The sequence below is a fragment of the Alternaria metachromatica genome (genome assembly GCF_023757995.1).
Source record: "Alternaria metachromatica strain BMP 0045 chromosome Unknown scaffold_12, whole genome shotgun sequence".
Classification (NCBI taxonomy): domain Eukaryota; kingdom Fungi; phylum Ascomycota; class Dothideomycetes; order Pleosporales; family Pleosporaceae; genus Alternaria; species Alternaria metachromatica.
This window is the reverse complement of record NW_026055503.1, coordinates 782,285-797,099: the sequence shown is the minus strand read 5'-3', so window position 1 is coordinate 797,099 and position 14,815 is coordinate 782,285. Positions and strand designations below refer to the sequence as shown.

Sequence of the window (14,815 nt, the reverse complement as noted above, 5' to 3'; positions counted from 1 at the left end):
GCCTAACCTGTCTAGTGGTCGTTAGATGGTACGCCTGGATTATGCACGTTCCTTGTATGACGGCTTACATGTAAGGCACCAGCTTGGCTTTCAAAGAACCAAGACACGCTTCTCAAGCCTCGGATGATAAGCTGGATTAGTGAACGCGTTACGCGCGTAACGATATAAAGTCATGTCTTCAACCAAGTTCAGGAAAATCTTTCTACATCCCAGTTTAAATTGATCAGTCGAAGCAGGCGCTGTGACAAAAACACCAACCATCTTGCTGACTTCAACTCATCCATCATGTTATTAGCAACGCACCCTACACCCACATCACCGCCCCCATCCTTCTCTAAACTCGGACCGCGGATATCTCTCTATACCCCACCATCACACGTCACTGGCGAACTCATCATCCTATGCACATGGCTCGGCGCTGCCCGAAAACACATCGACAAATACATCGCGGCCTACCGTACTATCGCACCCAATGCCAAAATCCTACTCATCCAAAGCGACGTAACATCAGTTACAAGCTCCTACCCAGCACAACACAAAGCCATCATACCAGCCGTCGAAGTCGTGCGCTCTGTACTGAGTGACTGCACTTACACACCATCTCCAACAGCAAACACCACCAAAATCCTCATCCACACCTTCTCAAACGGCGGCCCCATCTCCGCTACCGCCCTCCTCCTCGCTCTCCGTGCTCAGACCTCCACGCCCTTACCCGTCACCGGTATCATCATGGACTCTGGACCTGCGGCAGGATACTACTGGAAATCATACAACGCCATGATTCTCTCTCTCCCACCAGGTTCCATCCGCTCAGCAGGCTACGTCTTCGTCCACGGTATCTTAATCATCTTGCGGGCGAGTGTGGCGTTGGGACGGTACGAGCACCCTGAGGTACTGGTTCGGCGGACGCTGTTGGATGAGAAGTTTGTGTCTGGGGTGGAGGGGGGAAAGAAGAGGAGGGTGTGTTATTTGTATAGTAAAGCTGATCGGATGACGGATTGGGAGGATGTTGTTGCGCATAAGGAGATGGCGAGGGAGATGGGATGGAATGTGGGAGAGGTGGTGTTTGAGGGGACGCCGCATTGTGGGCATTTTGTGGGGAATGAGGGGGTTTATGTTGGAGAGATGGGAAAGATGTGGGAGGGTAAGACGTTTGGACAGTAGAGATTCTCTGATTTGCTGGTTTGCCTGGAAGGACAAGTCGCTATACGAAAGATCCGTTGCTGGCTTGGCGCTCATTGTCTTGTTGATTATGACTCTGGTACTTCATCCGCCCATGGTATACTCGATTGCGCACCTGCCTTTTGAACTGTCATTGACGCCGCTCTATTGGCATGCGCAATCGCAGCGTCGAGATCAAAGTCTGCTCCCCTTGACATTGATTTCCAACGCGCAACGGCAACCGTGTACGCGCCCGCAAACGTGTCGCCTGCGGCCGTTGTGTCGACAACCTTGACTTTTCGTGCCGGCACAACATGACTTTGCTGGGATGTCTCTTGCTGCTTCGCAGTCTTATAAAACACGCCCTGAACACTCAAGTAAGTACGAGTCAGATTGCACATCGGGGGATCACTTACCTCGCCACCGAGCGTAATAATAACATTCTTTACCCCCCTCGCAATAAACACGGCAGCAACCTCATCCCACGAAGTCGGCTTCTCGATCCCCGACAATATCATCGCTTCCGTCTCATTAACGATAAGATGACCGAGCCCATGATAGGCTTCATCCGGCAACGGCACCGCAGGCGCAGGATTAATAATAGTCTCGACGCCCTTTTCCCTCGCCGTTTTCATATTATGCAGCACAACCTGCAACGGCAATTCCAACTGGAAAAGCGCAACCCCCGCATCCTCATCCACAAGATCTTGCACCTCAACATCTCCATTCGCCCCAGGACAAAACATGATCCTGTTCTCCCCGGACCCCGTCTCGACGATAATGACCGCAACACCCGTCTTCTTCCCCTCGAGAATCTGCACCTTCTCCGTCGACAATCCATCTTCTCGAAGAGCTTTCAGGAACCCCTCGTGGAACTCGTCGTCACCTACTGCGCCCACCATCCTAACCTCGACATCTGACTCCTGGGACGAAGAGGCTTGCGCTTTGGTGCGAGAGAGACGCGCACATGCGACGGCTTGGTTTGCGCCTTTCCCGCCCCAGCCAATGTTGAAGGATTCACTGGTTAGCGTTTCGCCGCCAACGGGGACGCGAGCTGTACGGGTTACGAGGTCGACATTGAGGGATCCGATGACGGATATGACGGCTGGTTTGGAAGACATTTTCGTTGTTAGGTATGGGAATGTGAAGTTTGGTGAGGGTAGCGTGTTGTATAGGATATGCAATGAGGCTCTGGGAGGTTAGCCGAAGACGCTATCTTGATTAGGCTAGCCGAGCCGACGATGTGGGGGAGGACATCGAGATGTAATGCTGAGGGTAAGAGATCTTGGAACAAGTGACTGGACTGATCGGATTGCAATTTTTGGAAAAGGAATTGAAAATTGGCTTATCGATACATTCGCTTCGCAGTGTTTCATCACCTGATTCTACGAGTTATCCAACCTTGGACCCTCCAACAACGTTCACACAACCTCTCCGCCCAACGCATCAACACAACATCACCGACACGACAATCATCCCTCGAAATGCCTTTCAATCTGATCCTAGACCTACTTCCCGAGGATTTCGACTACCTCCATATATCGCCAGATCGCTGGCAAGATCAAGAAACCACAATAACCCTCATCACGAAGCAAATCCAACGAGAGGAAAACCATCCCTTCGATCCGCACCGAGATCCCCTCCACGTCTCTCTCAGCATCAACAATCCCCAAACCTTAGCAGAACTAGGCGAGCAGCTCTCCAACTTACCACCCAGGACCCAAACCCTCACCCTGACTCTACCCCAAAACCCGCCTGGCGCGAAGCTTTCCATGTCAGATGTCTCCTTGCCGGTCAAATACATCACCGGACTCCGCGTCAAAATCTTGCCTTCCGACTTCCCCGAATATGAGCCCACGCCAGAAGACTGGAATGAGCTCGCTCAGGCGTGGGGGGATGCATTTTTTTGCATGCCAGGGCGACATCACATCGAGAATGTTCTGCTGGACCTACGCGGCATAGACCCTTTCGTGATACCAGACATCGTTCCTCTTCTAGTGGAGGTGACGACGGAGTTGTACACGAGAACGAAAGAAGAAAGTGGGAGGGAGTTGGTTTTTGGCGTTGTGGGTGCGGAGAGGCAGAGGCAGTGGATAGAGGGGCAGTTGCCGGGGAAGTCGGAGGATGACTTGTTTGACGAGGAGTTGGCTGCTGCGCGAAGACAGCGTGGTAGGACGTAGAATTCAGTGGTATGTGGTAGTTTGGCTGGGAGATTTATGATGAGTATGTGCGGAGCTTATGTCACGCGATTACCTCACGGGTACATAGGCTCTCCTTCCTTACTAGATAGCACCTGAGCTTTTACAATAACAATTCCATTACCACATATATCTCGCACTTATGTGACTTGACGTTGGTTTGGGTCATCGTAAATTGACCATATCGTCCTCGCTCGCTGTTTGCTACACGCACGCTCCATACTCGTCACATCTTGAAGAAGGTCGTGTTAGCTGATAGAAACATTGCAACATTGATATTCGTGCCCACACGGCGAAACCGTCATCCTACAATCCTCTAACTCAACCTACTCATCAACTTGACATGGGACGAACTTTTCGCAATCCGCCTCAAGTCGCATCGCGCATCTAAATACCACTTTCCACAGAGATATTGACTCCCAAATTCCGCAACTTATCCGTCGCGGCCTCAACCAGCATACTATTCCGCTGTATAAGCTCCTGGACCTGCTCATTCTCTGCTTTCCTCGAGTAGCTTGGTACTTTGACACCGGTACCTCTCGCTGGCTCGTGTTCGCCTGCTTGCTTGGCATTCCTCATAGCTGCTTCGATTTGTTGCGCTTGCTCCTTCTGTACCTCCTTGAGCCTGTTGAGACGCTGCCATGCCGGGCGTTCGCTACCATCAACAGTGTCGGTCAAGGTTTCGCTTGCAGGGTCAATGGCGCTGTCCATTGTCTGCAACTCTTCGATCCAATTACTTTCTTTCTCGCTGAGCTCACTGGAGCCGATGCTGACCATCTTTCGTCGAAGAGCTTCGTAACGCGCGTTGATCTGATCTTGTCGCGCGGTAACCTTCTCCAAACGCTCGTCGATATTGGCGCTGCCGTATGTTGATCCGTTGTCTGAGCCGACTTGGTCGTTGCCGGTGACACTGTCGATGTTTGCTGCGATCCCCGACGTCCGGTAGATTTGATCCCTGAACTCTTCCTGGAGACGCGTAGCGCGGTTGAACAGATCGGATACGGCGAGTTGAAGTTTGGAAGTCTGAGCAGAGAGCACGCGATGAACATCCATAAGAAGCCCCAGGTTCGCAGGAGATAGCCTAATCTCATCCTTGAGAGCGCCTCTATGCCGTGCGGGGATGTTGATAGAATTGTAAAGATCGAACGGCTCGTAGAGTTCTTTGGGTGGTTGCCAAGCTTGACGCACTTCGTTGTTAGGGCCAGTGATTGCCATGTATTCGGCAATTTCCTCTTGGGTAGGGAGTCCTTCTTCAGGTGCATCGAGCAGAGCAGCTTGGGGTTCACCGTCGATTGTGGTGAGAAGAAGGTAACCGACGTTTCCGTCTTCAATAACGGCGACTGCGGTGACTTCTTGCTCGTCCACATCGCCAGTGATGCGTCGCTGTAGGTATTGGTCCACGGAGGTGTTTGCCGATTCCAATACGCGCTTGATCCGGAAAGGTGAGCCCTCGGTCTGTGGCTGGGATAGCTCGGTCTCCAGCTTCCTGACCCAGGGCTCCATGGAAACGTAGAAGACCCCACTAGCGTGTGAAACGAAGAATGAGAAGTCGGTGTGCACATCTGGCGTGATGCTCTGGTTGAACGAGGGTTCATCGCTCTGCACCAGTGTAATTGTTTCCGCAATGATCAGCTCGTGTTCGGTTGGTTCGGTTGTGTCGATCTCGTCTTCTGGTGATGGCAGCCATCGCCCAACGATGCCCTCAAGGTCCAAGCAGACATGTACCTTGCTCGTTTCGGTGAGCAAGCACACGACAGCGGTCGGCAGACCCTCTGCAGCCTCCTCTTCTTCGCTCTCGGAGAGGGTCTTCAGGGAGAAAACAATCATGTCGCTAAGCTCAAAGTCATCGACTTCAGGCGAGATAGTGAAAGGTCCTTGTAGTAACGGCACCGCAGGCGCACTGTGTGGGCGAGCGAAGACCTGAACTGTGTCACCCTGCGCCCGCTCCTCTGCGAGAGGCTCCTCGTATAAGATGTCCGACAGCCATGAGACCTGCTTCTCTGATGTTTTCAACTCGTCTTTGGGCGATGTCTCGTCTTCTGAGAGCTCGGCGTAGTTGATGTTGATCGACGAGGTAAGGGTTTGGAGGAATGTGTGGCTGCCGGGCGACTCGACCAACTGCCACTTGCTCGGTAGCAGAGGACAGAGGGCGTATACGTCTCCAAGTACCGTCGCGATCCACAGTGTCATCGGCGCCCAGCCATGGACACCTTCTTGGTCTGGGAAGTCGCCAAAGCATGCGGATGCAACTTCCAGCTCGACTGAGTCGGGAGAGAAGCCCTTGGAAGCTCCGAACTTGGAGGCGCTCAAATCGTCCTGGTCGCTAGTAGCGTTTGCGAGTTTGGGCAGATCGATGGAGAGCGATGGCTCACTGAAGGTAGACCTGTCGGCGCGGTTGATCTCCCACAGCCGAACTACGCCCGCCTTTGTGATAGTGACTAGGCAGCGTCCATGATAGCCCAATGGATGCCATAGTGTTGTTGCGACGGGCGACTCTTCGAGAACGTGTACGGTCGGTCCCAACTGGAAGGCCTTTGGCTTCAACGGGCCGTCGTCCTCTCCAGCTCCGAGCAGCGACGAGTCGGGAAGGTGTATTACGTGTACCGTATGCGAGGTGGAGACGGCGAGGTAGTCTTCTTCGGGCGAAATGACGAGACGCGTGATCGGGAGTGGTATCGAGACTCTGAGTGTTCGGTATGCGGGCTGTTGCTCTTCCTTGAGGTTGACCAAGTCTGCCCATCGTATTTCGTTTCCAACAGCGACAAATATCTCGGATCCCCTCGTTGCGATCGTCTTTCGCGGTCCCGGTTCCTGCTTCTTTGCTGCGACTCCATTCCCGTTGGTCTGCTTCGGCGCAAACAGATGATAGCCTGGGTTCGGTCGGCTGAGCCAGTCTGGCGTATAACCCAGTACTTTTGGCATGACGGCGAGCTCCCTCGGACAGTATTGAGAGAGTTAAGAGTGGGTAGGAAATAGCTGCGTGGATTGTAGAGGTAAGAGTGTGGACAAACAAAAGTTCCAGCCGCGCGATACAGCGCCAAGACCGACGCGTCTCGAGAGCTCCGAGCTCGACTTTCGACTTCCGATCCTTACACTCACTCCAAAACAACCCTCGATCTTCTCTCACTCCCCCGGGCCACGGTCGCTTCCTACAAATCTAGCCGACATCGAAGTTGAGGGCGCGCATCATGCCGGCGCTTCGCAGTACCATTGACCGCCTCGACAAGCCGAGTTCGTACGCGACAGCAAAGGTATGGGAGGCTACAACACATCGCATTAGTACTCAAAGACTGACTCTCTTCTAGAAGCGCAGACGCGACCGCAATGGACGTGACGATGACCGCGGCCGCTCTCCCTCGCCCGAAGACAAGCTCAAAGACGCAACCACCCTCTACGTCGGCAACCTTTCCTTCTACACCACCGAAGAACAGATCCACGAGCTGTTCAGCAAATGCGGCGAGATCAAGCGCTTAGTCATGGGCCTTGACCGATTCCAGAAGACACCATGCGGATTCTGCTTCGTCGAATACTACACACACCAGGATGCGCTGGACTGCATGAAGTACATTGGCGGAACTAAGCTTGACGAGCGTGTCATCAGGACGGATCTGGACGAGGGCTTCGCCGAGGGAAGGCAGTACGGACGCGGAAAGAGCGGTGGTCAGGTGCGCGACGAGTACAGAGCCGAGTATGATCCTGGTAGGGGCGGATACGGCAGAGCTGTGGACGAATACCATGAAGCGCAGTAAGATGACGATGGACTGCTATCTCTCAGATCACCAGGACGTTAATCACGAGAAAAAAAACCTAGGCCATATTGATCAGGAGAACCTCGCGCCGCCGCGCCATCCCACGTTGGCAAGCACGACTACGCTGAAACTGAGGACGATGAAGGGCACTTCAGTTACATGAGGGAACTTGCCCAACCCAATTTCAACTGGGTGTCGAAACACTGCAAAGAAGGCGTCTGGCGTCTATCATTCGGCATTGTTCATTAGTGCTAGTTATAAGCACATGCTCATAGGGGGTAAAGATACCATACTAGATACCTTCGCAAAACTCATTCCCATCTTCCAAACACCCTCTCTTATGCTATACAAGAATTCCACCCAGCCATGCGCCCGTCAATGTCTAACAATTTATGTCACTCATCTAGTCCGGTCCGCAAGTTCGAACTGCTGTCGCCTTTCCGCGGCCTTTACAACCTCTCCCAACCACCAGACATGTATCCGTGGGTCATCCGTCAGCTCAGGATGGAAACTGCACCCAAACACATTGCCCTGCCGTACCGCTATTATATCCTCCGCACCCGGATGGTCATGTGCCTGATTCTCCTGCAAAGGTTTCGCGTTGGTCGACAGCGTAGCCATGACCTCAACCTCGCTTTCTAACTCCTTCCTCGCCAAATCATCCACTGGCGTCTTACTCGGCGCAACAATTGTATCGTCCCTCTCGCTCTCCCCTTTTTGTATTCCAACTGCTTTTTTACTCGGCAACAACTCTTCTACCACAGGCGCGCGAATGAAGACGCATCGGTATGGATCGGTCTTGTTCGTTTCGCTCGTCGACTCTAGGAAGGGCAGCTGGAGGTTTGTCTGAAAACTCTCGGTCTGTCGCCCGAAATGGTTTCTGTTCACTCGCACATCTAGACCTCCAATCAGGTCCTGGCCTCCCTTCTTGGTTCTATTGGCACTCTCTGCTAGTAGAATCAGGCCGGCGCATGTACCCCACGTTGGCTTGCGCTGCACTTTGACGAAGTCGCGGAGAGGCTCGAGCAGAGCGCTTCGTGCGGCTACGAGTGACATTGTTGTGCTTTCACCTCCGGGGATGATAAGGCCGTCGCATTGCGCGAGCTGGGCTGGTGTGCGGACTTCAATGAAGTGGAAGGTTTGCGACGAGGGGATGTTCGAGGATGCCGCACGGAGGAGTTGGATGTGTTCGCTGAAAGCGCCTTGGAGGGCAAGGACGCCCACCGTAATATCTTGAGTACCGTTCTTTACCGTCATAGTAAAAACAAATCAGATCCCAGGAACTCCGTGACAGTAGGAAAAAAAGGAATTGAAGCGTCAAGCAAATGTACAGTCATGCAACGGAAAGCGACGGCAAAGGCGAAATCTTTATCGATAAGCCCAGCCCCCACTAAAACGCGGTAATCGCCCGCGCGAGCACATGTCACCTCACACATGCGTTTGGTTCAGCCCTATTGATCCGCTTACCCCGACACGGTGCCGCTCTTCGATCTACCTCTCCATCATCGACACTTCGGACCCCCATTGATGCCGTGAACGATCATGACATGTAGATCCCCACGCGTTCTACACATCACGTCAAGAAAGGTCGTACCTACACTAAGGCTTCCAAGGCTCATATAAGGCCAGAGTCCTTCTAGTAGTCTAGTCTCACTACTTTAGCCGATAACGCAATCCGGCCCAGTATCAGCCTAGGAGCAGTGGATGAAGGCGCTATGATCGACAAACAGGATGAAGAGCCAACGGGACACGGTCTCACGTGCTGGCTACTGGATACGCGATCACTATGGCCTGGGGAAAAGATTACAGATTCAGAATCAGTATGTCGTGGCTCACACACCTATCTGCCTAGAACACCGACTAACCACGTGTAGGCGCGAGAAGCGCTCTCCCTCGTCACCCCCGAGGAACAAGACCTCATAAAACGCAAATACCACATAGCAGATGCGCGAATGAGCCTAGGCTCCGCCCTCCTCAAACGCCTTTTCGTCCACAAAACTCTCGGCATGCCATGGAAAGACATCCGCTTTGGCCGCAAACGCGATCCTAAACACGGAAAGCCTATCGCCCTGCTAATACCACCGCAACATGGCCCCGCTCCCGTGGAATTCAACATCAGTCACCAAGCCGGTCTCGTCGCACTCGTAGGCTGCGCAACCAATGAACTCGATGCAGAAGTCGGCGTGGATATAGTTTGCGTCAACGAGCGAAACGACTACCGCGTTGTCGACGAGGAAGGCTTCGATGGCTGGGTGGATATGTACGCTGAGCTCTTCAGTGGAGAAGAACTCTTCGATATCAAGTATAACGTCGATCCGTTCCCTCTTCTCGATGGCACAATGGTCACGCACGAGATTCTGGGTCGACACGATCGCTGTTGTAGGCGAAATGAGCATCTCAACGTTACGCTACCAAGCGGAGAAAAGAGGGAGCTGGATTCCGACTTACTTATCGACGCGAAACTACGGCGGTTCTACACGTTTTGGTGCTTCAAAGAAGCGTACATCAAACTTGACGGCGAGGCATTGCTCGCAGAGTGGATACCGCAATTGGAGTTCAAGCATGTTCGTGCGCCGAGGCCGGGGACGCCGGCGCGGTGTAGTACGCATGGGACTTGGGGTGAGAGAGCCAGTGACGCGGAAGTTTGGTTTTCGATGAAGAGTGATGGGAAGGGACCTGCGGGTGTGCGGGGCTTGAAGAAGGGCGAGTGTGGCAGATTAGATGATACGAGAGTGGAGATTCAGGCGTTCGAGGAAGACTACATGATTGGGGTTGCGGCGAGGGAGAAGAGAGATTCGGCTGTTGATGGGAGTAGGAAGAAGCTGCCGGATGTGTTGACGCATTTTAGGGGATTGCATCTGGAGGAGGATGTTATGAGTGTTGCGAGGAGTGCATAATGTACATTCGGTCTTCCAAGTGAATTGGGTGTACTACTGGGGCTCGAGCTACAGCGGCGATAGACGGCGAGGCTGCCACCTCGATCTTCAGCTTGTTAGTCGTCGTTCGATAGTATTCGTTAGGATATCATACCGTTCCAGCACATCGACCACATCCTCTTCCTTGTGCATGCGCTCAACATGTTGTCTGAAAGTCTCCATTCGCGGCCATATCTTCTCATGCTTCCTACAACCTTCTATAGCGCAACGGTAAGCACCTGCATCTATTTCGATACTATGCACAGATTTCTTATGGCGTTCAAGATCATTCGATGTAGTAAACCCCTCTGTCCTTTTACATCCAGGAACGTCGCATATGAATGGCTTTTCATGCTTTAACATATGCTTCCTGTGCTCATGTTAGCAGGCAGCTAGTTGCGGGAATCTGGTAGTTATACTTGAATTCGGCATTGCATTTATAGATCTCTCCACATAATGAACATGGGAAATCTTTCTTCGTGGGGGAACGACCAGAACGACGCACGATCGAATCCGAAGAGGCTCGTACTGCTGTCGGGAGAAAGGTCCAATCTTCAAGCGGTTCCATCGCGCCAAAAGACGGCCCCGTGCCAATCAGACGTCCTGAGGATGGTAGAACGTCACCGGTTCGTAGTGATGACGCATAGGCCGATGTAGCAGCCTGGGCAGGGTCGGCCCATGGGTGTATATGATAACCCTCTCCGGACGTTGGCGGTGACTCCGGCTGAGGTACCATCTGCTGCTGAAACGGGACATCAAATATGGGATTCGCCTCAAAGATAGGCATTGCTGGTGATTGGAACCGGGGATCATAAGACATGAGCGAGTTCTGACCGAACCAGTAATCCTCGACTATCGCTGGAGTACAGACTGAATACACTGGAGGTACGAATTGGGCCTGTAAACTGAGACTCCTTATGCACTGCCCACAAAAAGCGTCTGGCCAGCACGTCCATAGCTGGCTCGTAATCATTTCAGCCGACGGTCGGCCTTCAGGTTCGACGTTGAGCATCTGACATGTTGTGTCAATGACAACCTGGAGCCAGATGTCACAGTTAGGACTTGTCCTCCGCATGAGTGTGAAGAACCCTTCGATGTGTTCTCGATATGGAGTCATGTCTGTGTCTAGTGGACCCAGTACAAGTGCACTAAGGATCTCAAGATAGACACAACCAAGCGAAAATACGTCTGTCTTAGAACTGCGTGGGGACCGTTCGTGCAACTCCGGGGCAGCATATTTGCGGGTTATGGAGGTAAGGCGGCCTGTCGTAATGCTGCGCGTGGCTGCGCTGTAGTCCAGGGACGAGCCAAAGTCCGTGTAAATTACAGACTCTCCATGTACTAGGATGTTCGATGGCTTAATGTCCTTGTGTCGTACTCTTTGAGCGTGCATGAACTGCAAGCCACTAGCGAGACACCCAAACGAGTTGTACAAGGTATTTAACTCAGTCCCCGTAAAGAGACCGTCATGAGCATCCTGGAGGAATGTTTCCAGCGAGCCGCGATCGGCGACTGGTGTCAGTAAGATGCCTATTTGACGCCTCCCTACGTATGTCGCAAAGATCCGAGTGATGTGGTGATGCGGGGCTAACCGGCGTATGACCTTGACCTCGTTGTCAAAAAGGCGTTGTCTCTCAACTGAAGAGCCGACAAATTTTAAGACCTTGCAGGCCAAGACCGCGCCAGTATGTCGGTCCTCGACCTCTTCCACGTTGGCGAATCCCCCTTGTCCCAGATTGCGAAGTAACTTGTACGGCAGCTCGTCGTTGGGTTCGAGGAAGTAGTGTTGACCCTCTTCGATGCGCAACATCCGCTTGGGGCCGTTGCCGCCGTTCATTGTGGGCAGGAATTACATGTACGTGAGGATAGGTAGTCGCTGTGTTGTAACGATAAGCGTAGGGCGCGGCTAACACATGTTAGCTGCTGGCCTGACAGCTCTACTATCTTGCCTTGAAGTCCCCACGGCTCGTAGCTAGAGTAACGACCTGGATCGCAATCTCAGCAGGTTCAGAAAGCTAACGTACAACACGCTGAGCTCTGGGCTCGTTCGGTGGTGGCTAGGTAAAGACGGCCTTCGCAGTATCTATGGGGAAACGCGTTAACAGGCAACAAGGAAAAAGGTAGGTAGCCTCGAAGTTCTTGAGAGGCTAGAAGTGAAGCATACGATCGAAGTTGACAAGGCTGGCTCGCGCCTGGTTGCATGGCGCAGGCTGAGCGCTGCATAGGCGATTGGCCCTAGTAGAAGCACTGCTTGTAACGACGTCGGCAGCCGCGATTGAGTTTCAACTAGACCTCTGAGTACTGCGGCGGAGCTAGTCTCTGAAAACTAACACTTCAGAGGCTGCATGAGATGTATCTCGAGGAAGATGAAGCATTAGGGCTCGGATTCGTCAAGAGGAGAAAGGTGGCGTATGCGATTCGCGAACGAACAGAGTCCGATAGAACCTCAACCTCGGTGCGACAACTCGCCAGAAGAGAGACGCTTACACGCTATTTATCAGTATTTTCATCAGCGGTTGGCTGTCATGAGGGTCAAAGGTGTGGCAGCACGGCGAGTCTGGCGTGTTTCGTAGCGTGGCTGAGTAAGCCCAGGTTCTATTCCGAGATGGCCTCGAACGGCAGGCGCGTCGACCTTGGCCCCTCGATGTAAGTTCACTGGGACACTATTTGGCCCTTTCACAATACGACGAACCCTACGAACATGCCGAGAAACTCAATATATCGAAGCACCTTATGTTGATGCCTTGGGTGAAGATGCCGAAGAAGATACGCGTCATGATTGCTGGACCCTGAGCCCATAAGGTTTGATAGCTACGTCAACGCACCCGAAGTCAACCCGCAGCTATGTCCCGATGTATATTACACCCCTCACCAACTCGATATCACGCCCGCAGTTTCCGCCTTACTCCAACTTAGTCAATTGAACGATATCCTCGAAAGACGCACCCTCAAATCGATCCAGAGACCGCCACAATGTCTTCCAACTCGCTCAACTACCCGCTCCTCGCCATTCCAGCCTACTATGTCTTCTCTCTCGTCCCGCACATATACGCAGCTAGCCTTCTCACAGCCAACGGCTACAAGATCAACAACACGAACCCCAAGGCGGCGTTGTCACCGGAAGCCGTGAAGGGCAAGGTTCCCGATGCTGTGTAAGGCTTCCCCACTCTCCCCACCAAAAGTCCCTTGCTAGCACGATACTAACATGCCTACAGCTTCAAAAAGTACCAACGCGCCGAGAACGCCCAGTCGAACAATATGGAACAAATGCCCCTCTTCGCCGCCGCCGTTATCGCTAGCATCATTGCCGAACGCACCACCGCAACAGGGATAGGACGAGAGGTCATCTCAGGCGATGCGACGGGCTTGACAACATTTGTCACAGCTTGGTTCGTAGTCAGGGCCGCGTACTCTCTGGCATATGTGCAAATCGCGACTTACTCGAAGAGCATGATCAGGAGCGGCCTTTGGGCTATCGGAAGCGGTCTAGCGATGTACCAGATCTACAAGGCTGCCGCGATCTTGGGCTAGAGATCATGGACAATGAAGCGGTACGGTGAGGACGACAAATACAACGAAGACAACATGGAACAAGAAATCGAGTGCTAGGACTACCCTGTAGAATCGATGTGCAATGAGATCAATTACTACTCAATTCAGGTGTGCCGATAACTAGGAACTTCCGAATCCACAATACCAGCGATCGACATTTGCCAGTGTAACCTCACGTCGCCATTCCAAAACGAACAAGGTCCAGGCACGAACCCGCACAACGGTCACACGAGTATATCACGCGTGGTGGCGCAGTCACACTTGGATTGGTCTGGAACGAACGACGAAACTCATTGAACGTACAAGTTACACAACGAACCTGCAGGAGACTTTGGCAACTAGAGGGCAGCGGTAATTCCACGCAGTTGTCTATATTTGACCCATTAACTCTGACATTTCGCGAGCGTGGTGTCATAACCTACTCCTTCAATGCATGCGCTCACTTTCTACTGAAGATACACCAGTCGTTCTCTATATTACATCATGATTCACCCCAAATCATGGCAATCACTTCGTTTTGTCTTGGCAACTCTTCTACGCTGTGCCGCGACACAATCGTCTTCAGCCTCTTTCCTGTACCCGGAAATCGCTTCTTCCATCTTGACGATCAACGTTTACGATTTTGTAAACGTCAAATGGACGTCCAACTACGATCGCGCTTACTTGAACTTGTGGTGTGATGCCACCACTGGAACTGGCGACCAGGCAGAATGTATGTAATCACCCTTGTAAGGTTTCTCAGTTAAGCTCAACATCAAATCAGGTTAAATTGCTGAAGCTGAGATACTATAGGGTCTGGAGTGAATTTAGGGGAGGTCGAATCAACCGGCGAAATGACCTTTTCGCCCCAGGAAAAATTGGATACAAGCAGCGGTTGGAACGGTCCCATCGCATGTTACTTCGACATCCAATACTATGATCGCGGCAATGACGGGCCGCAGGGTCCACTGTTCACGATCGTGTCAGATATCGATAGTGCCCCAACTCTCTACGATCAATCGTTCACATCGCTCTTGACTCCTACGACCAGTGAGATGACGATGACCTCCCTGCCATCCTCTTCAACCATTACTTGGTTGCCAGTCTCCAGCGTAGCAACGGTATACGATCAATCATCCACGTCACTCATCGCATTTACTACTAGTTTGACGACGACCTCCGTTTCGGTCTCTTCATCCACTGGTTTATCGCCTGTATCCAGCGTAACAACCGAGAGGCACAACAAGACACTCTCGGGCGG

At 52.5% G+C, this 14,815-nt stretch overlaps 6 protein-coding genes across 6 annotated transcripts; 3 read left to right on the top strand and 3 right to left on the bottom strand.

Annotated features, from left to right (window-relative positions):
• Window positions 1-1,250: 1,250 nt before the first annotated feature.
• J4E83_005984 (uncharacterized protein) lies at window positions 1,251-2,282 on the bottom strand (the record flags this gene model as incomplete). Its single annotated transcript, XM_049332899.1, has 2 exons — window positions 1,251-1,526; window positions 1,578-2,282. 2 exons carry the CDS (start codon window positions 2,280-2,282, stop codon window positions 1,251-1,253), a joined length of 981 nt encoding a protein of 326 aa, XP_049188141.1.
• A 1,464-nt stretch (window positions 2,283-3,746) lies between these two features.
• On the bottom strand, window positions 3,747-6,281 carry J4E83_005983 (uncharacterized protein; the record flags this gene model as incomplete). The annotated part of the gene is made up of 1 exon (XM_049332898.1): window positions 3,747-6,281. One exon carries the CDS (start codon window positions 6,279-6,281, stop codon window positions 3,747-3,749), a length of 2,535 nt encoding a protein of 844 aa, XP_049188140.1.
• Window positions 6,282-6,547: 266 nt separating this feature from the next.
• On the top strand, window positions 6,548-7,108 carry CBP20 (Nuclear cap-binding protein subunit 2; the record flags this gene model as incomplete). Its single annotated transcript, XM_049332897.1, has 2 exons — window positions 6,548-6,610; window positions 6,665-7,108. 2 exons carry the CDS (start codon window positions 6,548-6,550, stop codon window positions 7,106-7,108), a joined length of 507 nt encoding a protein of 168 aa, XP_049188139.1.
• A 399-nt stretch (window positions 7,109-7,507) lies between these two features.
• On the bottom strand, window positions 7,508-8,365 carry J4E83_005981 (uncharacterized protein; the record flags this gene model as incomplete). Its single annotated transcript, XM_049332896.1, has 1 exon — window positions 7,508-8,365. The coding sequence occupies one exon, from the start codon at window positions 8,363-8,365 to the stop codon at window positions 7,508-7,510; it is 858 nt and encodes a 285-aa protein (XP_049188138.1).
• A 458-nt stretch (window positions 8,366-8,823) lies between these two features.
• Window positions 8,824-10,005, top strand: J4E83_005980 (uncharacterized protein; the record flags this gene model as incomplete). Its single annotated transcript, XM_049332895.1, has 2 exons — window positions 8,824-8,928; window positions 8,983-10,005. 2 exons carry the CDS (start codon window positions 8,824-8,826, stop codon window positions 10,003-10,005), a joined length of 1,128 nt encoding a protein of 375 aa, XP_049188137.1.
• A 2,991-nt stretch (window positions 10,006-12,996) lies between these two features.
• On the top strand, window positions 12,997-13,554 carry J4E83_005979 (uncharacterized protein; the record flags this gene model as incomplete). The annotated part of the gene is made up of 2 exons (XM_049332894.1): window positions 12,997-13,175; window positions 13,239-13,554. The coding sequence occupies 2 exons, from the start codon at window positions 12,997-12,999 to the stop codon at window positions 13,552-13,554; spliced, it is 495 nt and encodes a 164-aa protein (XP_049188136.1).
• Window positions 13,555-14,815: the final 1,261 nt, after the last annotated feature.